General features: G+C 55.7%; 1 protein-coding gene across 2 annotated transcripts; it reads left to right on the top strand.

Annotated features, from left to right (window-relative positions):
* Window positions 1–1,353: 1,353 nt before the first annotated feature.
* SAMD4B (sterile alpha motif domain containing 4B) lies at window positions 1,354–22,118 on the top strand. Of its 2 annotated transcripts, none has more exons than XM_087940230.1 (13): window positions 1,354–1,429; window positions 9,057–9,502; window positions 10,291–10,767; window positions 11,416–11,658; window positions 11,979–12,088; window positions 12,426–12,512; window positions 12,657–12,960; window positions 13,542–13,627; window positions 13,745–13,863; window positions 16,279–16,477; window positions 17,426–17,549; window positions 17,858–17,941; window positions 19,662–22,118. In XM_087940230.1, exons 2-13 carry the CDS (start codon window positions 9,307–9,309, stop codon window positions 19,688–19,690), a joined length of 2,058 nt encoding a protein of 685 aa, XP_087796356.1. In that variant the 5' UTR covers window positions 1,354–1,429; window positions 9,057–9,306; the 3' UTR covers window positions 19,691–22,118. The 2 variants fall into 2 exon arrangements, with proteins under 2 accessions (XP_087796356.1, XP_087796355.1); XM_087940229.1 differs by lacking the exon at window positions 1,354–1,429 and adding an exon at window positions 1,442–1,644.
* Window positions 22,119–22,236: the final 118 nt, after the last annotated feature.

Below are 22,236 nucleotides of genomic sequence, written 5' to 3'. Positions count from 1 at the left end.
AAATGACTGATTTTATAATATTTCTGAGCCAAAGAGTGCTCAGCAATCAGTGAGGTTTTTGGGAGGGATCCAACAGACCTGGGTCAGATTAAGTAGGTCCCTTTAACTCAAGCTTAGATTTAGTTCCCAGAATCCTCACTCAGCTGAATCCATGCCTAGCAGAAGACCAGCTGCTGAGAAATAGCCAGGAAGTCACCTACAGATTGGATTTGATCCGTCTTGTGCTAAAATATAGTCAGTTTCAACCGTAGTTATCCAAATAAATCAGAGTTGCCTGGTTTCTCATAACAGGAGCCACCTTACGGGTGAAATGGGCAGCATGTAAATTCTGTGTGTTTGTACGTGTGTGTATATATAAGTAAATAAATAAGCACGCTGAATGAAAAGCAAGCCAAGTCAGCCTTAATTCCTTGGGGGGGGGATCCACCCTACTGGGTGTGGGGCAAACCCAGATTGGGCGAGGAGGAAGTCTACAAACCCCACATGTGGAAGAAAGCGAGCTCGCCACACACACACACACACACAATCCGGGATTGCAGCACACGCAGAGGCCTCAGCTAGCAAACCCGGTTGGCTGGGATGCTCTGCCCCTGCCTTGCGGGGCTTTGACCGTCGCAAACCAGGGCTCTCCAGCCTCGGCAGCTTTGCGGACTTCAACTCCCAGAATTCTGGGCCTCGAGGTCCACAAGCCTTAAAGCTGCCAAGGTTGGAGAGCCCCGTTATAAACTCCATCTCCCAGAATCCCTTGCCGGCTGGGGCATTCTGGGTCCGCCCCTCTTGAGAAACGAGGAGTCCCAAAGCTTGACAAACGCAGCGCTGGGCCGCAAGAGGATTTATGGGCTGGGGAGTCCGACGGGCTACAAACACCTCGGGAAAGGCGGTTTGACTCGGGTTTGGGGTGCCCCAGCTTGTGCGAACTCAGGCAAGGGGAAGAGGAGTCGCTGGAGGCCTGGACCCGAAGGCCGCGGAGCGAGCGGCGGGTGAGGGGAGCGGGCGGCTCCGGGAGGAGCCCCGCCGGGGTCAAGCCCGCTTCCCGCGCCGCCCGCCGCCGAGGTAGAACCGAGATTTGGGCGGGAAGCGAGGGGCGTGAGAGGCTGCCAGGCCACGCCCCTCTCCTCTCCCCCCCTCCGCCTCCATTTCCCGCCAGCTCATTGGCCATCCGGGAGCCCCTCCGCGCAAACTCCACCCCGCGCCGCCCGACTTCGGCGATTGGTGGAGGAGCATCGAGAGGGCGAGAAAGATTGGTGGGCGGAGGGGGGAACAGGAGGAGGAGGGTTTAAAGGAAAGCCTCGCGCCGTGCCAGCCAATGGGCACGGCAAGGTGACTGACGTAACTAGGCGACCGGGGCGAGTGGGTGGATTGGTTTGGGCCGGGACGGCCCGCGCGCAGCCGTGCGTGCGTACGTAAGTGCGTGCCGTCGTCGTCCCGGGTGCGTTCCCACGTCGCGGTGCGTTGTGACGTCGCGCGCCCCCCCCCCCTCTGGAGTGTGTGGTGGCTGGAGCTGCCCTGCGTGTGCGAGTGTGGGAGCGTGGGAGCGAGCGCGCGCGCGTGTATGTATGTCTGTACGTGGGTCTCCGGGCGTGCGCGCGCGCGCGGGTGTGGAACTCGGTCTCCCCGGTGGGGCCGGAGCGGGCCGCGGCGACGGTGAGTGGGGCGGCGGAGGCGGGAGGGCGGCGTATCTGAGGAGACCCGGCCGAGCCCCCCCTCGCCCGGTGTGGGGGTCCTCAGGGAGCGGGAGCAGCCCCGCCCCCGGGGAGGGGGCCTCGGCGGGCCCCCGCCCCTTCGCCCCCGCTCGGTCGGAGGGCGACCCCAGGCCCCATCATCCCCAGCCACGCCATGGGGGGGCTCCCGTCGCAGCCCGACAGGAGTGGCGCGGCTGGACTTCAGAGCCTTCCCCGACGCCGAAGGGCCCCCCCTTACTTGGACGGTTGTGGGGGGAGCTGTTATAAAGACCCCTCCCCCATTCGAAGCAGACTTTCCCTTCTGGGGGGCTGGAGGGGAGGGCAGTCCTCTCCCCCGAAGCGGGTGCCCCCCACCCCCTCCTCTGGCGTTTCTTGGGCACTGAAGCCCCCTGAGAGGAGGGGACCCCTCCCGTGCCCCTTCCCCGGCTGAGGGGAGGGCTTTTCAGGACCTCCCCCTTAGGGCTGCCTGTACCCCTCCCTGACCCCACCCCCAATATAATTTATTCCATTTCTATTCCGCCCATCTCTGGGCGGCCTGCAATGCCCCAAACACAGGACAAAACCCTCCCAGGATTGAAAGCTTGGAAACTTCAGGCATTAAAAGTTAAAACGTTAAAGTTACTGGGAAAGCGGATCCATGCGCTGGGCTCCCTGCAAGCTCTCTCAGTTGCTCCCCCTCCCCCCAAAAAAGGGAGTGGAAGCTGCTTTCCTGGGTCTGCAGCTTTTGCCCCTTTAAAAAGTTTCCCTCTGGGAGGAATGCAGTTTTTTCCTTCCTCCTTTTTCCCAGGACTCAAAAGGTTTCTGCTTGAAGGCCTCCACAGGTGGTTTGGGGATCATTTCCACCCAACCTCTCGCTTTTGGTTCTAGTAGGGATCCTCCTTGGCGGAAGAGGACCGAGGATGGGGAAACTCCAAGGGTAGAGATGTACCTGGGGACGTTGGCGGTTTCTGGAAGTTTAAAACTTAGATTTATGGGAGCAGGCAAAGAGCTGGGGAGGGATGGGACCCAACTGAGACCCTTCAGGCAACAGGGAAGTAGGGCCGCTTTCCCCATAAAGCAACTTATAAACTCACTCAGATGTTCCCTTTAGGCTTCTTTTTCAGGAAATATTTGCCTCTATTCATCTTACGGGCTTCCTGATTGTTTTCGTCCTTATGTTGATTGTTGCCTCACGTTGTTGCCCTGTGACGTTTTTCTTTTTGTTCTGTCACTTAGCTCGCTCTGCGTGATAGTTGCTCGCAGGATACTTCTCTGGGAGCTGAAATACGGTTCGGTAGTTAAACGTCTACGGAGATTCTCAAATCATCCGGGTCGTGGTTGTCCCAAAGGTGCCTTTTCAAAAACAACTGGAATTCCTTGGTTTTTTTTCCCTTGAAAGCGTTTCACTTCTCCCGGAAGAGGCTTCTTCGGTTACTTCAGTTCACATTGGGAGTTTCACAGGTTCAGGTTCAAGAGCATCCCTTGGTTGAGGATCAGGAGTGACATGCTAGCAGTAGTGCAGTATTTGAGAGGCTGCCCCAAAGAAGAGGAAGGGGCCCGCCTGTTCTCCAAAGCCCCTGAAGGCAGGACCAGAAGCCACAGACGGAAACTTACTGAGAGGAGCAACCTAGAAGTCAGAAGGAACTTCCTGACAGAATAATTAACCGGTGGGATGGCTTCCCTCCAGAAGTTGTGGGGGCTCCATCACTTGGAGGTCTCCAAGAAAAGTCTGGACAACCCTCTGGCCAAGGTGACATGAAGTCTCCTGTGTTGGGCAGGGAGGTAGACTAGAAGACCTCCAAGGTCCCTTCCATCCCTAGGAGTCTACGCTTTTGTCTCCATCTTGTCCCTCTGAGGAAAGCATTCCTGTAGTTTGCCAGCTTCTGCCTATCCTTGGCAGCGACGCTTGTCTCCGTACGGCCCCTGCCCTCTGCTGCCAGCTGTTCGGTATCCCCTTTGCTCAGATCCTCTTTGGGATCCCGGAGAGCAAATGCAAAACGAATTCATAATGTTTAGCTCTGGGTGATTGGTTAGAGGCACTTCCTCTTTGAGGCAAAGCTGTTCTAGCTTAATAGACTTACTGCATCCTTCCTCTTAGCCTCCTCCTTGTTCCTCGCTCTTGGATACAGGTTTTCTTCCATGAAATTGTTCCCGGTGATGCTCTGATTTTTCTTCCTCATTTACAGAGGAATCTTTGGTGGTGGTGGTTTTTTTTAATGACCAGCCAGGTTTAATGATGGTCTTCAGATCAATAAATAAAAAGCTCCAATTTCTGGACCTGTTGCCCCCCAAAGTGATAAAGTGGTGTAACTCCAGGTGTAAAGTTCGTTAATCTGTCTCAGGATTTTCTCTCTAATCCTGAGTCCCGAAATCGATGATGAAAAGAGGATTCATCTGGGTCAGTTTTTTCCAAAATTTTGATAACTGGGACAACCCCACATTGTAAAATTGGAGGCACACTTCTCTTTTTGCTCTCTTTAATGCGAATTTGCTCTCTCAAATCCTGTGGAGGATTTGCAGTTAAGTTTGTAAGTTAATGGTCCAGCCAATATACAGTACCCTGTTCTCACCTAAGCTTCATTGCGGTTGTGCAGCATTTAGCATATTGGGGAAGATCCATGTTTTAGATCGAACCTCATAATAATCTTCTGGTGTCTTCTGGAGTCTTAACTTATATTAAGTACTTTGTAACCAGACATTGCCAAGCCAAAGATAATAGCCTTATGAGATTCTGTTCTTCTTTTGTGGGTTTTAAACCTGGAACTAGAAAGCGGCACTAGATTAGAAAGTTAGCACAGGTCTTAATGATCTCTGTCGATAAGAACAAAATTCCACATTGCATGTGATGGCTGAGACTACGTGAGGCACGCTGGAGGCCTATATTTAGCTGAAAGCCTTGTCCTACTTAATATCTATATTGTTTTATTGCCAATGACAGATGCTCTTCTACTGACAGACAAAATTGTGCCGCAATCAGATGCCGGGCATCCATCCTGCCCCTTGATTTGAACACGTTGGTTTGTTTTCAGACTTTCGGATGAGAATGGCTCTGAATCTTGTTTTATTGTTTCCTTTTCTCGGTCCTGAGAAAGGCCTGGCTAATGCGAGGAAGTAAGTTACAGAATAACGGAGTTTGAAGGGACCTTGGAGGTTTCCTAGTCCAACCCTCCCCCCGCCCAGACCCTTTCAGACAAGTGGCTGTCCAGCCTCTTCTTAAAAGCCTCCGGTGATGGCGCCTCCACAACTTCTGGAGGGAAGCCACCCCACTGGTTCATTGTCCTTCCTCTCCAGAGGTTTATCTTTAGTTCCAGGTTGCTTCTCTCCTTGATCAGTTTCCATCTGTTGCTTCTTGTCCCGCCTTCAGGTGCTTTGGAAAATAAGTTGATCCGCCTCCCCCCCTTTCTTTGGGGCAGCCCCTCAAATACTGGAAGACTGCTCTCATGTCACCCCTAGTCCTTCTCTTCATCAGACTGGACATACCCAGTTCCAGCAACCGTTCTTCATATGTTTTAGCCTCCAGCCCCCCAATCATCTGTGTTGCTTTTTTCTGCACTCTTTCCAGAGTGTCTACATCTTTTTTTATAATGCGGTGATCAAAACTGGACACAGCATTCTTAAGTGTGGCCTTAAGCGGTACTAATAGTTCACATGATCTGGATTCTATCCCTCCGTTAATGCAACCTAGGATTGCACTGGCTTTTTCGGCTGCTGCGGCACCTTGCTGGCTTGTACTTAAGTGATTGTCTCCCGGGACTCCAGAATTCCCCTCACAGATGCTGCGATAGAGCCAGGTTTCACCTAATCTGTTACCTGTACATCAGATTTTTCTTGCCGCATCTTTGAGGGGGGGCTATTTGCCCTGATGGGGAAAACTTGAACAAATCCAGGAGCAAATTTGGAAGCCAAACCTCAGTGTGGGTCATTCCACGACGTGTTCTGTGCGTCTTAGACTGAGAGCCCAAAAGCCACGATTGGCGTTGTTGCACTTCTCTTGCAGAGCTCGTTTGCGAAGTTGTTGGCAGGCGGGCGCTGCCATAGAGAAGAAATGGGCGTGTGTGTGTGTGCTTTGGACACGGTTTGGGCAGGGACGAGTCGGGCCAGCTAAAAGTCCGTCTGTTTTGTGCAAGAGAAGCGAGGGAAGGATGCCTGGGTAGCAAGCTGGGTTTCTTGGCTTGAATGGCTCTATTCAGGTAGTCCTCGGTTTACAACTGTTCATTTAGTGACCATTCAAAGTTACAGCAGTCCTGAAAAAAGTGACTTACGACCAATTTTCACACTTATGACCATTGCAGCCTCCCCATGGTCACATGATCAAATTTCAGATGCTTGGCAACTGACTCACGTTTATGACAGCTGCAGTGTCCTGGGGGTCACATGATCCCCCTTTGCGACCTTCTGATAAGCCGAGTCAACGAGGAAGCCAGATTACCAGCTAATTAGTAATTTAACAACTGCAGTGATTCCCTTAACGACTGGCAAGAAAGGTCGTAAAATGGGGCAAAACTGACTTAACAAATATCTCAGCGACGGAAATTTTGGGCTCAATTGTCGTAAGTTGGGGACTACCTGTTTGGGAACGGGGGCCAATCATATGCTGCGGCCTCACTTTTTTAACACCTGCATGTCTTTTAAGGTGTCCACTGTTGAACCCAAGAAACTTTAGGAAATGTCAAAGTCAGGAAACGCCTTGGAATCTGGAAGACTTGTGGACTCGAACTCACGGCTGGCTGGGGAATTCTGGGAGTTAAAGTCCAGAGGTCGTGAAGTTTGGACACCCCTGGTCAACGTTATTCTCAGTTCTTACTTTGGGCCATGCAAGTAGACAGCCTGTCTAGTAAGACTAACATTAAGCCTTGCTTTGACTTAGAAGCTTCATCGGAATGAACATATTAGGGAAAAATCTAACTTCTTTCCATCAATTTTTCCCCCTTCTCCCGTCTAAATATCATTTTTGCATCGGCAACACAGTGAATATCGGCGCAGGGCTTCAAAGAATCTTCCTCCCTCAAAGAAGGCGGTGTTGTCGTTTCCACGTGAATCCAAAGTAGGGACTCGCGCATTGCTCTCCTGCAACTAACCATATTGGGACGTCGTGTTCCTAGTTTCATGGCTTCCACCTTCGTCTCCTCCCTGCGTTATCCAAAAGTATCACAATAGTTGAGACTTGTCATTTTATTAAGCTCTCCAGCCTCCTTTGGTCCGGAGATGGGGAAGCTCCGTGCTATCAGCCCCCGAAGTTGAAAACCGTGCCGTTTCTCTGGAGTCCACTTTCTGACCTGGAAAGCCGGGAATGAAATTGGAGGCTCCTGTTGCTTTCTGATTCACACGTCCTATTTTGGGGGGCCTGTGGCAGTGAGGTTTCCTTGGTTTTGATTTGCAGAGAGAGGACCAGAAACGTGCCCCGTGGTGCCCGGGGGAAGGATAACCGCAGCTGCCCTGCCTTGGATTCCTTTGCTCCAATTAAAGGTTCCGCCGTGTGTTTTGGAGTAGCAAAAGGGGCTTAGCCTTGCATTTTTGGAGCTGGTGGGGGAAGTGGCCAGAAATGTTTGCTAAAGGGTATTTCGGCTTAGCTGAGTCACTGGAACCTGACTGTAATTCTAGGCTTCTCCTGGCTTGTTTGTATAACTGACATACATTTCCCTGCTTTGGGCAGAATCTTGATGGCAGATACTAACATTTTACGTGCAAGAGATTTCAAAGTGAAGTGCAGGCAGTTCTCGACTTAATACGTTTAGGGACAGCTGCATTGAGGGGGGGGGGAAAGAGTGAGTTGTGACCATTTCCACGCAAACGACCATTGTAGCATCCCCAGGATCACATGATCAGAACCCAGGCACTTGGCAGCTTACTCATATTTACGACGGTCGCAGGGCCCCGGGGAAGCCAGATTCACCTAACGTCCATGTTGCTGACTGCAGCGAGTCACTTGATAACTATAGCAAGAAAGGTCATAAGACAGGGCAATACTTACTTAACACTTGTTTCGCTTAGCAACAGAAAGGTTGGGCCTGGGTGTGGGATCGTAAGTCGAGGACTCCCTCTTTCATCCTCCCACCAAGTTTAACTGGCCTGGCGTCACGCTCTCCTTTAAGACTCCAGTTTTGGCTTGCCGTCCCTTTGGCGCTGTGTTGCTGGTCCCCCCCCCCGCCCACCTGTGTGGCAAAGGTGCCTCTCTCGGGTGCGCGTGTGAGTGCGGATGGCGTTTGGCGTGTGGCGTTCCTCTTTCGAAGGTATAATTAGGCCCAGCTGCCTCCCTGCTCCTCCTGGCCTCGTTTTCTTATGGGGAGTCGCCTTGCTTCAGTTAACTCTAATTATAGCGTCCAGGGAAGAGAAGGACCCAGACAGCCGTTTCCTCGGCCTGTTCTTTCCCTTTCGTTTAAAAAAGGAAAATACAGATGCTCTCTGTTTGCAGAACGGCTTTCGCAGAAGTACGGTTTTGCTTTGCTTCTCCCCAGCCCCCCCAAAAACGGGATACCCGCACAGTGGCAGCGTCCAGAGGCAACGGTAGCCAGGCCAGGCTTAGGAATGTCCTGTTTTGGACTGAGTCTTTCCTCTCTTCAGGTGCTTTTCCAAGAGGCAACTGACTTTCTGTCTTTTTCCTCGAAGACGTTTCACTTCTCATCCAAGGGAGGTTCTTTAGTTTCTGACCTGGGGATGAGAATCTCCACCGTCGAGAGTCTGCTGGGCTGCTCTGGTCTTGAATTCCCGCACCTTAACCCACCCTGGGAAATTTGAGGGGTTTTCTGTCAGGCAGGCTGGCTGGCTGGCTGCCTTTGAATGGCAGTTAATTGGGTTCCTCCGTCTCATCCGGTGTCTCCTTTGGGGGTCCCGGGGAAGTCATTGAAAGCTTTTCCCGAAATTGCTTCTTGGGGTTCTGCAGGATTTGCATCGCTGGCTCCCTTGAGCCTCCTCTCCAAGTGCAATTTGTGGTCGTCTTCACGCTCTCGTCCTTTTGACGCTCATCCAAGCGCCGTCTCTGTAGTGCCGTGCTAGCTTTTTCTCCAACTAGCTAACTTGAATACGAAGAATGTCACGTTCACCGTTCTGCATCAGCAATGCTCACGAGAGCTTCAGGGGCTCTAGAGGATAGGTTGGTTGGTCCCCTCTTCTCTGGGGCGGCCCCTCAAATCCTGGACCAGTCCTCCTTTTCCTTCAACTAGACACACCCAGGTCTAGCAACTGTGCTTTATGTGTCAGGGCACCGCTAAGTGTTTAAAGGAACAAGCGTTGTATTTTCTTTTTTACTTCTGTGTTTCAAAGCTGGCCGGGGAATTCTGGGAGTTGAAGTCCACAAGTCTTTACGTGGCCACGGTCGGACACCCCTGGGCTACGTAACAGAGAAACGGGGAGGGGTTTCCCCGGAGCGTCATGCCTGTTTCTCTCCCTTTTATGCAGGGAGATCTGAAGGGATCCGTCGGAGAAGAGGAATCCCAAAGGACCTGCAGGGAACCCGGAGTTTCTGACCGGCTTCTGGGCCACCCTATTTCCCTGCTAGCGTGAAGATTGGTGCCGTGGTGCTGCCTACGTGCTAACCGCCCCCCCCTCCCCTCCTTGGAAACATGTGAGGGGGGCCCCTTTCCCTGTACTTTTCTTAAACCCCCCACCCCCGTGGGTGTGTCGCGCTAAGGCCAAGGCGCTGGCCATCATGATGTTCCGGGATCAGGTGGGCATCCTGGCCGGATGGTTCAAAGGCTGGAACGAATGTGAGCAGACAGTCGCTCTGCTCTCCCTGCTCAAGCGCATCTCTCGCACCCAAGCCCGCTTCCTGCAGCTGTGCCTGGAGCACTCGCTGGCCGACTGCACAGAGATCCACGTTCTGGAGTCTGAAGCTAACAGCGCAGGTAAGAGTGTGTGTGTGTGTGTGTGTGTGTGTGTGTGTGGAGTGTGGGCTTTCCACCCCGCCCCGTATTCGTTTGCATTCTGGTGGCCCGTTTGGGTTCAGCTAATCCTTAATTTATGACCGTTCAGTTAGTGATGGTTTGAAGTTACTTGACTGGAAAAAGTGACTTACGGCCGCTTTTCACACTTACGACCGATGCAGTATTTCTCTCCCCACCCCCATGGTCAGGTGATCACAATTCAGGCCCTTGGCAACTGGCATGTGTTCATGACAGTTGTGGGGTCCTGGGGTGTGTGTGTGTGTGTCATGGGATCCACATTTGCGACCTTCCCAGCTGGATTCGGAGAAGGCAGAGCCCATGCGGGGAAGCCAGGCTTGCTGAATGACTGCGTGATTCCCTTAACAACGGCAGGGATTTGCAAGGCCAGCTGGGGAATTCTGGGAGTCGACAAGTTGCCAAGATCTGGCGAGCCCCACCCCAGATCCAGCCGGCTGAACTTCCGTGGCTAATGCCTGTAGCAGCCCTGTGAAAGGGGGGGGTGGCATCTGGTGGAGCTCTTGGGGCAGGGCGGGGGAGGGGGAGCCTTTTATGAGGGGGGCCTGTGGCCTTCAAGGGCCCCCCCTTCCCTACGCCTGGCATGGGGCCTTGGTCGCAAGGATCCCGCCCCCCGGTGAGGGCCTTCCCTCGGAGACCCCGGGGAGAGAGGTCCCTGGCCCTTGAGCGGCCCGCTCCAATCGGCGTTCCTCCTCCTCCTCCTCCTCCTCCTCCTCTCCTCTCTTCCCCACCAGCTGTCATCAACCAGTGGCACCAAGCGCCCAAAGACCAGGTGGTCTCCCTGCTCCTCTCCCACCTGCCCCTCCTCCAGCCGGGCAACGCAGACGCCAAGTCCGAGTACATGAAGCTTTTGCAGAAGGTGCTGGCCTACTCCATCGAGAGCAACCTCTTCGTCGAGGAGAGCCGGCAGCTGCTGTCCTACGCCCTCATTCACCCGGCCACCACCCTGGATGACCGCAGCTCCCTGGCCCTCTGGCTCAACCATCTCGAGGAGCGCCTTTCCAGCGGCTACCCCAGCCAGGGCAGGGCGCGGCCGGACACGGCCTACCACTCGCGCCAAGGCTCTGATGACTGGCAAGGTCCAGGGGAGACGGGCCTCGGAGACCTGGGCCACGGCTGGCAGGAGAAGGCGCCACGGGAGAACGGGCACATGTCCTTCCACCCTGCCGGCTCCGTGTCCTCGGGCATCAACAGTATTGGGAGCAGCACAGGTTCGGACGGGCTTTGCTGGGGGAAAGGGGGGGAGAAGGGGGTGGGGTCGGGTGGGGTGTTGGCAGCTGCAAACACTGTGGGGTACGTTCAAATCCTGGCTAGGAAACCTTCCTTTGGGGCACCCCTTGACCTCGCGACTCTCTGAATGCCTCCGCGGTTGGTTGGGCCGAGCCGGGGCAGCTTGGCTGGAGAAGCTCTTCCTGTATGTGGGAGCCGGTTTGTTCCAGTGATTAAGGCCCCGGGCTGGAAACCAGAGGGCTAGGCGCCCTAGTCCCATCTCGGGCGTGAAATTCGGCAGGGTGACTTTGGGCCAGTGACAAGGTGGTTGGGAGTTCTAGCCCCGCCTTAGGCCTGAAAGCTAACAGGGTGACTTTGGGCCAGTGACAAGGTGGTTGGGAGTTCTAGCCCCGCCTTAGGCCTGAAAGCTAACAGGGTGACTTTGGGCCAGTGACAAGGTGGTTGGGAGTTCTAGCCCTGCCTTAGGCCTGAAAGCTAACAGGGTGACTTTGGGCCAACACCAGGAGACGGGGAGTTCTAGCCCCGCCTGAGGCACCAAAGCGGGTTGGCTGGCCTTGGGCCGCTCACGATAGCCTTTCCCCAAAGGGAATTGGGTGGTTTTGTGACCGCCGCCTGTCCCTTCCTCACAGCTCTTCCTTGCCAAATCCACCCCAGCCCGCTGAAGCGCTCCATGTCGCTCATCCCCACGGGCCAGCAGATGCCCAGCGAGTGGATGAACGTGGAGGAGATGGGGGCCAGGCCGGCCTTCATCTCCGGCGGGGAGCACGCCCCCCTCTCGCCCCAGAGCAGCGTGGCTTCCTCAGGGAGCGAGCAGACCGAGGAGCACCCAGGCAGCCGGAACACCTTTCAGGAGGACGGCAGCGGCATGAAAGGTAGGACAGGTGTTGGAGAAGGCGGTCCAGTCGCCAGATCAGGGGCCAGTCAGGGCTGGGAAGGCCCAGGGCCCAGTTCTGCCGGCCTCCCGCGTCACTCCAGTCCTGGGATCGGAGGGGTCAGCAGAGCCCCCGGTGCTTCCGGTCCCGTCAGGCCTTCTTCAGGCTGCGTCTCCGTTGCGAATTCTTCTCTTCCTGGGTTTGGGACGGTGCCTCGGTTGCCGAGAAGAGACCCGCCTCGTGCGTCCTTGGCCTCCAGGAAGGAGGGCTTTCCGGGGGGGGGGGTGCAGGGGTCTTGACTCCTTGGTGCTTCCCCACAGATGTCCCCTCGTGGCTGAAGAGCCTCCGTCTCCACAAATACGCAGCCCTTTTCTCCCAAATGACTTACGAAGAGATGATGACTCTCACCGAGCAGCACCTGGAATCGCAGGTACGGGGGGGGAGGGGAGGGGCTCCTGCCCAGCTGGGAAAGGCTGGCGTTCGGGGGGTGCCTGGGAGAGCCAACGCTGCTGCTTCCCGTTCCTGTCACTTTGGTCGCAGGGACACCCCCAGAGTGCGACGTCATGCCCTGTGGAGGGGGCCGCTCTGAAGACGCGGATATGTCCCCCCTATAAAGGCTGGAGGGCAGGTGCATGTCTGAATTCCCTTCTTAGCTTTCTTCTCCTTCCTTCCTTCCTCCCTCCCTCCCTTCCTTCCTTCCTTCCTTCCTTCCTTCCTTCCTTCCTTCCTTCCTTCCTTCCTTCCTTCCTTCCTTCTTCCCTGAACAGAACGTGACCAAAGGAGCGAGGCACAAAATTGCTTTAAGTATCCAAAAGTTGCGCGAAAGGCAGAGTGTCCTGAAGTCTTTGGAGAAGGTAAGAGACCCGCTGAGCGGACCTGGGATTCCGGGGGTGGATCCCCTTCCATAATGCCTGAATCAAGGCAAACCGCCAGCACGAAGCAAGCCGAACCCCAGGACCCTCCTTTCCCCTGCCCCCCCCTTTTCTTCTCTCCTCCAGGACATTTTGGAAGGGGGCAACTTATGGAATGCGCTCCAGGAACTGCAGCAGATCATCACCACGCCCATCAAGGCCTTCCACGCCCTGCACGCTGTGGCCACCGTGTCCAAGGAGGCCCAGCCCCTGGCAGCCGAGCCAAGGGGAGGCCCCACGCTGGGCCTGGAGAAGGGCAGCAACGAGGACAAGGAGGCCACCGACGACCCCTTCCCGGCCCCCACAGGCTCTCCCTGTGACGGAGAATCTGGAGCGGCACCGATCGCCGAAGGGGACATTGCAGGCCAATTCACTCGCGTGATGGGTAAAGGTGAGCTCTTGGGGGGGGGGGGAAGGGGGTGTCTCGGGCCCTTTGTATCTGCCCCCAGTGAGCAGGATAGGTGACGCTGACTTTTTAAGGCGAGGCCTTCAAGAAAGCGGGAGTGGGTGGGCTGTGGGTCTCTTGAAGGCCCCACGAGGAATACTCGTAAGCTACTCGTGGCGTTCTCAGAGTCTTGAGGATTGATGAGGTTCCTCTGAGGAGAGAGGAGAATATTTGTAGCTCGGGGTTGAACTGAGGGGTCCTTGGTGCTCTCTGAGCCTGGGGGTTTCCCAGGCGTTTCACGACAACCGACCAGGGGGCAGCCGCAGTCGGCTCGGAGCTTGGTTGTCGGTGCACTGATGACGTTTCCCAGTTGGGTCATGAAATGTCTTCAAGGAAACCACTGAGAGCACCAGGGACCCCACGGCTGTTTCTGATTGTTGTGTCTGGCTTGCGGTTGTCCACCTTGGGTCTAAGCCTCCAGGAGTTGCTTGATTTGAGGGGTGAATAAGTTGGACAAACAACCACGCTAGTCCGACGGCTGATTCCTCCCTGCGTAACCGTTTCCTCCTCCTCCTCCTCTCTGGCAGTGTGTACGCAACTGCTCGTCTCCCGGCCAGACGAGGAGAACATCACCAGTTACCTCCAACTGATAGAGAAGTGCTTGATGCACGAGGTAAGCCTGGACGTTACGGGAGCCCCAGAGGTCAACCGTCCGAAACAGCTGGGTTGGTTTTTGTTTTTTTTTCCCCCTTCCCCAATGTGGCTGCCTTTCTGTCCCCCTCCCCGACAGGCCTTCACCGAGACCCAGAAAAAGCGCCTCTTGTCCTGGAAGCAGCAGGTCCTGAAGTTGCTCCGTACCTTCCCGAGGAAGGCCGTGCTGGACATGCAGGGCTATCGCCCCCAGAAAGGGTAGGTCTCTGGGTACCGCCGGGGCCAAGCGCCCACAGGGCATCCCAGCCAGCACCGGGACTCTCCTCAGCGAAGGGAAACCTTGCAAGTTGGTCCTGACCAGAGAAGCCGGCAGGCACCGGGTAGAACCAGGGCTACTTTCATAGCCGTGGGAGCAGCGTTCACCCTTCCGTTGGGTCTGAGGCTTGGTGGCTTTGCAGGCAAGCGCTCTCCCGGCTGCCCTCTCGAGCGCAGCTTCTTTTGGGAGTTGGACGTTCCCCTTCCTAAGCGGCTCGGATGCTATCAAGCCAGCGTGTCTTTTTACTTGCTCCTCCTCCTGGTTCGCTAGCAGCACCCACTTCTCCAATGAATTTGCACGCATGGCTGTGTAAATCAGGCCACAGTCTTGTGATTTTGGCTTCTGGTGATGTTTCTGGCTTTATACGATTCAGCACCCTCTTTGTTGGTTCCTCTGCTGTCCGTGGTATAGACATTAATCGATACTTAGCAATAGACTTCCATCCCGCTTCCCAGGGCTTTCCATCCCTCTCTCAGCAGTTTACAGAGTCGGCCTCTTGCCCTTCCAACCATCTGGGTCCTCATTTGACTCACCTCGGAAGGACAGGAGGCTGGATCAACTTTGAGCTGGTCAGGATCGAACTGCTGGCGGTCGGCAGAGTTTGCCTGCAATGCTGCATTCTAACCATGGTGCCACCGTGGCCCTAATAATAATGGTTACTCCGGCTGCCCGTGATAATATTCAATAATTGATGCCATCGTTCAAAGGGGTCAATTCTTTTGCAATCGGCCATTTCTAATGTCCAGCCCTCACAAACAGACATCATTACAGGGACGACTGTTGCTCTAACCAGCCTGCTTTTTGCATTTATATCAATGCCAGCAGTTCAGTCCTGACCGGCTCCCGGTTGACTCGGCCTTCCATCCTTCCAAGGTGTGTAAAATGAGGATTGGGGGGGCAAGAGGCGGACGCTGTAAACTACTAAGAGAGGGCCGTAAAGCACTGCGAAGCGGGATATAAGCGCAAGAGAATATTGCAAGTCTGGGTGTGCTCCCCTTCCTCCCTCTCTTCTCGCGAGTCGGGCTGGGGAGTGGGTTGAACGGCCCGGTGTGTTCTCACAAGCCCCTTCCTTGGTCTGGGTTCAGCCTCATCTACCTAATGGTTGGCCTGGCAGTGGATCCCCCGAGGCCGTTCCAGTCCTTGGATCCGCGGAGGGCTGCCCTGGGATGGGCCGGGACAGAGCTGGATCTGCAGCCGCCGAGCGTCCGTTTCTTTCGCGTCCTCCTCCTCCTGTAGGACTAAGCGAGAGCGGCTCTTCCACGTCACAGACCTTTCCATGCGCAAAACCCAGTTCCCCCAAAGACCCCGCTTGTCTTTCTGAGCAGCTGTTGCGCTCGCTAATATTATGATAAGCGGAGGGCAAGTTTGTCGCTTTGTGGTGTCAGCCTGCCACGCAAGCGACACTTTGGGGATCCTGGGTGGGAAAGCGGGAACCAGATCACTCTCAGAGCCGCCAGGTTAAACTTGTAAACCCTGAGGAGCCTTGCCACTGAGGGCTGGCAGAAGGGAATTTAGTTGAACCATAGAAATGGGTTTCTTTTCTGCTTCAAAGTGATGGGGTTTTTTTTGGAGTTGAACGAATGCTTTCATACTTAAGCTGTCATCTTAGTACCTGCAGATGCCCCTGCTGTTGCGAGGCTGCCCTAGGCAAGTGGAGACTGCTTGCTTTGGATCCTTTGGGCTTCGTTAACACACATCCTTGTTCAGAGAGAGGAGATTTTGGGTGGGCTTCCTTTGCGATTGGGATGGCTGGCTGTTCTCAAATACAAGGGGAAGGAAGGAAGAGGAAGGGAAGGAAGGAAGGAAAGGGAGGGAGGGAAGGAAAGGAGGGAAGGAAGCGAAAGGAAAGGAAGGAAGAAAGGGGAAGGGAAGGAAGGAAAGAAGGAAGGTAGAGAAAGAAGGAAAGAAAGGAAGGAAGGGAAGGAAAGAAAGGAAGGGGGGAAGGAAGGAAGGGAAGGAAGGAAGGGAAGGAAGGAAAGGAAGGCAGGCAGGGCACCTTGGCTCCCATCCTGGTGTTCCTCCCAAGGAGACCACACAAATAGGCCTGCATTTCAGGGTGCCCAACCTGTGAGCTACAGCCGACTACTGAGCTGTGGCCGCGCGAGTGCACCAATGCAGGGAGCCCCGCTAGCGGCATCGGCAGACGTGCGTGCTTGCCACTGACCGGTGAAGTTGACAGATGTCCTGGAGGGTGGGGGAGAGGGAGGCTCCCCAGGGCCCTCCTTCTGAGCCGCTTGAGTGGCTTGGCCGCCCCTTGGGCCACCTCGGCTCCAGCGGCTGCCAGTGGCGTCGCTTTGGCTGGCGAAGGGACACCAGAAGCGATGATGGCCTTGACTTCCTCTCCGGGGTTCTTCCAGATGGGCCTTTGGCTCCAACTCTCTCCCCATAGCTGGATCTGTGGGGGTGGGGGTGGCCCGCCGAGGACAGAGGCAGTTCCAGATGCCCCCCCGTGCCCTCCCCCCGAGCCGCATGGGGATCCTGAGTCCCGTGGGGATCGGCGGAGTGTCTCCACGTCACGGACTGACCAGCCCGAACCTGGGGAGCCAAGGTCGGCAGGTAAGACCCGGTGGAGTTTGGCAAAACAACGTCCGAAGGCCTTGGGAACCCCGTTGCTGGTCACGAGGAGCCCACGACCGGGAGAAGGTTGGGGGGATCTTCGGCCATCACCCCACAGTGAAAGACCCCCCACCCACCCCCGCCTTTGCCTCTCTCAGTGGCCTCTCGTCCTCGGCCAGGTGCGGGTCTTCCGGTCAGCCAGGTGACCTGTCTCTGGGAGGAACGGTTTCTGTTGCTTCAAGTCCCACCCCCTGCCAAGCAGGAGAAACACCCCCATTTCAGACAAGTGGCGGTCCAGGGTCTCCTCAAACTCCTCCAGTGTGGGAGCGCCCACGGCTCCTGGAGGGCAGCCCTTCCGCCGGTGAACTGAGCTGACTCCCAGGAAGGGCCTGCTTGGCTCTCGTTGGGTCAGCAGTGCCCCAGTCTCTGAGGGGCTGCCCCAGAGAAGAGGGGGGGTGGGGGGGTCAGCCTATTCTCCAGAGCACCTGAAGGCAGCAGCACCCGAAGCAACAGATGGAAAGGAACCAAGGAGAGAAGCAACCTAGAACGCAGGAGAATTTTCGTAACCGCCAGGACAATTAACCAGCGGAACTGCCTGCCACCAGAAGCTGTGGGTGCTCCATCCCTGGAGGTTTTCAACAAGACCGCTTGTCTGAAATGGTTGAGGGTCTCCGGCTTCAGCTGGGGCCTCGTGTTCTGCTGCTCTGACCCCACTGGGCTCTGGGGGTCCCAGCTGGGTGGGACCGAGGAGACTCGCTGGCGGCGCCTGTGCTGGGCTTTTCCCACCTTGGTGCCCCTGGGATGAACGGGGGGGGGGTCCGGCCTGGCCCCCCTCCTCTGGGCGTTCCCCAAATCCTTTTTATTTCCTTCCTTCCTGCTTCGTGCTTCCCCACCGCCCACCCGGGACCCTGGGCCGACCGGCTTCCTTCCTTCCTTCCTCTCCCGCAGAACCTCTGGTTTGCCAACCCCGGGGGCAGCAACAGCATGCCCGGCCAGAACCGCAGCTCAGTCCAGCGGACCCACTCGCTGCCCGTCCACACCTCCCCTCAGGCCATCCTCATGTTCCCACAGGGTGAGTAAGCCGGGCCTGTCGCCTGGGGGGGGGGGACGAGGGGGGCCCTCCGTCTTCGTCCTGCAGCGGGGGGATCGCCTGGAAAGGCTGCCGGCAGGGTCAGGTTTGGGGGGCCTGGGGGGGGCCTGCCAAAGTCCTCAGCCTCCTCAAGGATCTGCCCCTCGCCTCTTCCCTCCCCCACTTGAGCAAGTTCGAGGCCTCTGTGTTTCGCCACGCCCCCGAGCTCCAGCCAGGCGCGGTGTCCTCTTCCCAGGGCCCCCCCACGGCTGTGCCTGATGGTTCTTCTTCCCTTTCCTCCAACCTCTCAGACTGCCAGCTCCCTGGAACGGATCTGGAGATCAACCCCACCTTGGAGTCCCTGTGCCTGAGCATGACGGAGCACGCGCTGGGCGGTGAGAGACCCACCAGATGGCGAGGACGGGTTGGGGGCGGCAGAGGGGAGGCCTGTGAGGGGGTGGGACTAGGATTGGCGGGGCGGGGACGACACACAGACCCCCATGTCCAAGTCCCCTCCTGGCCGCCAAGGCTGGTGGGGCCGCCCCGTCCCTCAGCCCGGACTCCCTGCGGGGAGGGGGGTGTGTGGACGCCAGCCTGACCTTCTGAAGGCAAAGTGGATATAAATCTAAGCAACACAGGGCGTCCTCGACTTACAACGGTTCGTATAGTGACTCTTCGAAGTGGAAAAAAGTGACTTACAGCCGTTTCAGCATCCCTGCAGTCACGTGATCCACATTCAGAGGCTTGGCAACTGGCATGTACTTAGGACGGTTGCACAGGGTCCCGGGGGGGGGGAAATCACATGACCCCCTTCCGACAAGCCAAGTCAAAGGGGAAGCCGGGTTCACTTAAAACAACCGTGTGGCTCACTTAATAACTGTTGCAAGAAAGGTCGTAAAACCAGGGCGCTGAACAGCTGTCTCGCTTAGCAGCAGAAACCTTGGGCTCAGTTGCAAGTCGAGGACTCCCTGGAGACCCCTAAAGCGAGTCTCGGTTCCGCTCGGGAGGAACCGGGCGGCGCTTTGACTTTCATGGACCGCCTGTTTCCCTGGCGAGGCTCTGATAAAAAGGGGATGATCCGAAGGGGCTCAGAGGTCGGCCTGAAGTGGCCCTCCCTGCATCCCGCGAGGCTGGCCAGTCTAGGTGCCCGGTCAGTTTCTGATCTTCCTTGAAAGAGCGTTCCCCCGTCCCCAGGCCGAGAGGAGAGCAACCGTCAGCCCGTGATATTCATGGGGGTCTCAGTGACTGCTGGAGAAGAACAATTCAGAGCCTCAAAGAGCCCAATTCCTTGCCTTAAAAAAATATACAGAGGTTTAAAGGAGGGGTCTTCAAACTGGGCCGCTTTAAGACTTGTGGACTTCCTCTTCACGTTAGCTCAGGAATTCTGGGAGCGGAAGTCTTAAACTAGCCAAGTTTGAAGACCCTTGTGATAGAGATAGATAGATAGATAGATAGATAGATAGAGAGATAGAGAGATAGATAGATAGATAGATAGATGATAGATAGAGAGATAGATAGATAGATAGATAGATAGATAGATAGATAGATAGATGATAGATAGATAGATAGATAGATAATTGATAGATTGATAGGTAAATAGGTAGGTATGAAGAGAAATGATATAGATGGATGGATGGATGGATGGATGGATGGATGGATGGATGGATGGTTAGATCAGGGAACTTCAAACTTGACAGCTTTAAGACTTGTGGACTTCAACTCCCAGAATTCCTCCTCCGGTCATGTTAGCTCAGGAATTCTGGGGGTTGGAAGTCCCCAGGTCTTAAAGGGTCCAAGGTTGGAGACCCTTGATTTAAAGTCTGTGCAAAGAAGGCTCTAAACCCCCAGGGTGCCCAACCTGGGCCACTTAAGATCTGTGGACTTCAGTTCCAATTCTGGGAGTTGAAGTCCACAAGTTTTAAAAGTGGCCAAGGGTTGGAGAGCCCAGCTCTGGTATCTACCTGTTTACCCCCAACCTGAACACATTCAGAGATCCCCGGGACATCAAAGCCCCCCCACCCACCCGCCCCAGTGTTGAGAAAACGCCCGTGAACACCCCAGTGGCCCCCCCGCCCCCCGTGCTGCCCCCTCACCCCTGTCCCCTCTCTCTTGCAGACGGCACGGACAAGACCTCCACCATCTGAGCAAGCTGGATCTGCGGGCCTAATCCTGAGAAGCTTTAGGATGGCTGTTTAGTTTTTCTCCTCCCAATTCCTTTCCTTGTTTTATTTTGTTTTGTTTTGTTCTGTTTCAAGCCCCTCCCCCAGGGGTATGTCACTACGGGGGTAGGTGAATAATTTTTTGGTTTTCCTCTGACCCCCTTCCTCCTCCTCCTCCTCCATCCCCCCCCCAAAACGCCCTTCTCCGGCGTTCCTTAGCAGCCAGAGGAATAAGAGGAGAAGAAAACTGTCACTACAATCTTCACCATCTTATTGTGTTCTAATATTTTCCTATTTTTTTTATTATTCTTATAACTTCAGATATTGGTTTAATATTTCGATGTACGGGGAGGTGGCAGTCTCCCCGGTTTAACGTGCGGACGTCGTTGGGGGGGGGGCACTAAATTAGGCCCGGTATAATTTCCGGTTTGGTTTGCCCCTCCCGCCCCCCCCCCTCCCCTCCATTGCAGTGCCTACCTCCTCCTCTCTCGCCCCCCCAGGAAGGAAAGCCAAGGTGACACCTGAGGAGAACCAGGGGTCACGCTGAAAGACCCCCCCCCCCCTTCCTCCTGTCGCACTGGGGATGGGAGGGAGGCTTGGGGGGGGGGCGCAGAGAGGCCGGCTCACCTGAGCCACTGCCCCCTCCACCCCCCCAGTAGTTCTGGGTCTCTGCCTTGGAGGAGGGGAAGAAGTCGGGAGAAGAGCCGGGAGGAGGAAGAGGAGGAGGGCGGGGGGGGAAAGGGTGCAGCAGCAGGTGACTTATACAGTTTTAAAAGTGCCTCTAATACTTGCTTCTACCAAGAGTGGTGATGGGGTGGGGGGTGGGGACTCCAGGGAATGGCCCACTGGGGGAGGGGGGGAATATCCAGCACACAATCGGTGTCCACTTTTCCATTTTACACACTCAGAATCCCCCTTTTGGGGAGCTGGGCAGGGCAGCTTAGCCGTCAACCAGACATAGTGCGGTGTTTTTTTTTTCCACCCCTTCAGTTCCTGCCCAGTTCAGGCTTTTCCTCCCCCCCTCCCTGCCCCCCTCCCTCCCTAAAACGTGGCAGTATTAAGCCTAGTTCTATTGAAGCAGTTTGGGTGGATTGGAGGCCACCCGTTCGGGGTTCAGAAGCCGGATTCTCCGTTGAGCTGATTTTGAGTTCCTGGCATGGTTTCCAGGCTCTCTTCCCTTTCCCCCTTAACCCCCCCACCCCACCCCACCCCACCCCCTTCCTCCCCCCCTACCCCAGGCGGCGGAGGGGTCAGGAAGCGGCTGGGGTGGGGGTCGAACAGCTGGAGCACCTATGCAGCGTCTCCCAAAACCGGTCGAGAGGCTTTTCTCTAGTTCTTCAGTCATGTCGGTTGGATAATTGTGGGTCTTCCTTTGTCGCAAGGGACGGTGGGCGAAGAGTGGGCAGGTAGGGCCAGGGCAACACCTGAGCATGGGGGGGCGGGTGGGTGTGTGAGAGAGAGAGAGAGTGTGGGGAGGGGGCTTCCCCTCCCCCCTCAGTTTCCTGGTGTTTAGCAAAGTCAGGGAGCCAGTTTGCAAAGCTGGGCCGAAGGACCCGCCCGTCCGGGGCTGGCAGGCAAGTGATCCAGGGTCACCGTTGCAAATTGGGGCTGGGAGGGGGTAGGAAAGACTTTGGGGACCCATCCCAGTGGGCTACAAGATTTGGGTGAGGGTGAGGGGGGGTGCAGGAGACCCTGCCGCTGTGGGGCTGGGCACCCCCAGGCCCTCCTTCGCGTCTCTTCTCCAGCCGCCTTGTTTACAGGTTCCTAGTTTTGGATAGCTTTAGCGCAGGAGGGAGGGGAGGACGTTACTCTGGGGGGGGGTCCCCTCCCCCTTTCCCAAGGAGGCCGTGCCAGGAAGGACAGGGCAGAGCTGGGCTTGCGTACGGCAGACCAGCCTTGCCTGTGGACAGCAGGGCCAGGTAAGCAGGCCGAGGGGGGCTGGGGGCTGGGAAGGTTTACTCAGTCAGGTGGGGGGCGGGGGGGCCTGGTCCCAGTGCCCCTGCTGAGGGTGGCAGCCCCTTTCTGCAGCCCCTTCCTGCCCCAAAGCCAGTTCTTAGGTACCGGCTCCCCACTCCCCTTCTCACCCCCCCCGCCCCCCAGAAGAACGGTCCCAAGTCTGAAAAGCCTTTTTTCCAAAGGGTGCAACAACACCGAAGAGCAGCGTACAAAAAAAGCAAGACGAGAAACACACGCCAGACAGAGCTACTGTATTTCTAGGGAGAAAAAGAAAAAAGAAAATAGTAGAGAGACAAGGTTCCTGTTTGAAATAGAAATGTTATTTTAGATACATTTTATTATGAATAACTTTTGTTATGACTATGGCTGGTAACCATGAATACGTTATTTAAAAAAAAAAAACACACACAAAATGTTTTACAAAAAAAAAAGAAAAAAAAATCAAATTCTGACTTTAGATTGCTTTGTTTGGACTCCTTTTGCCGCTTTCTCTGCCCCCCCCCCTGCCCCCCCCCTTCCTGGTTTTTGGCTTTGTAAAAGGCGTATACAGAATTTAAGCATTAGTCCTTTTTTTA

This window comes from Pseudonaja textilis, chromosome 10, assembly GCF_049901715.1.
Source record: "Pseudonaja textilis isolate UNSWEBS1 chromosome 10, rPseTex1.2, whole genome shotgun sequence".
NCBI classification, from domain to species: domain Eukaryota; kingdom Metazoa; phylum Chordata; class Lepidosauria; order Squamata; family Elapidae; genus Pseudonaja; species Pseudonaja textilis.
The sequence above is the reverse complement of the archived record's forward strand: the minus strand, read 5'-3'. Positions and strand labels throughout refer to the sequence as shown.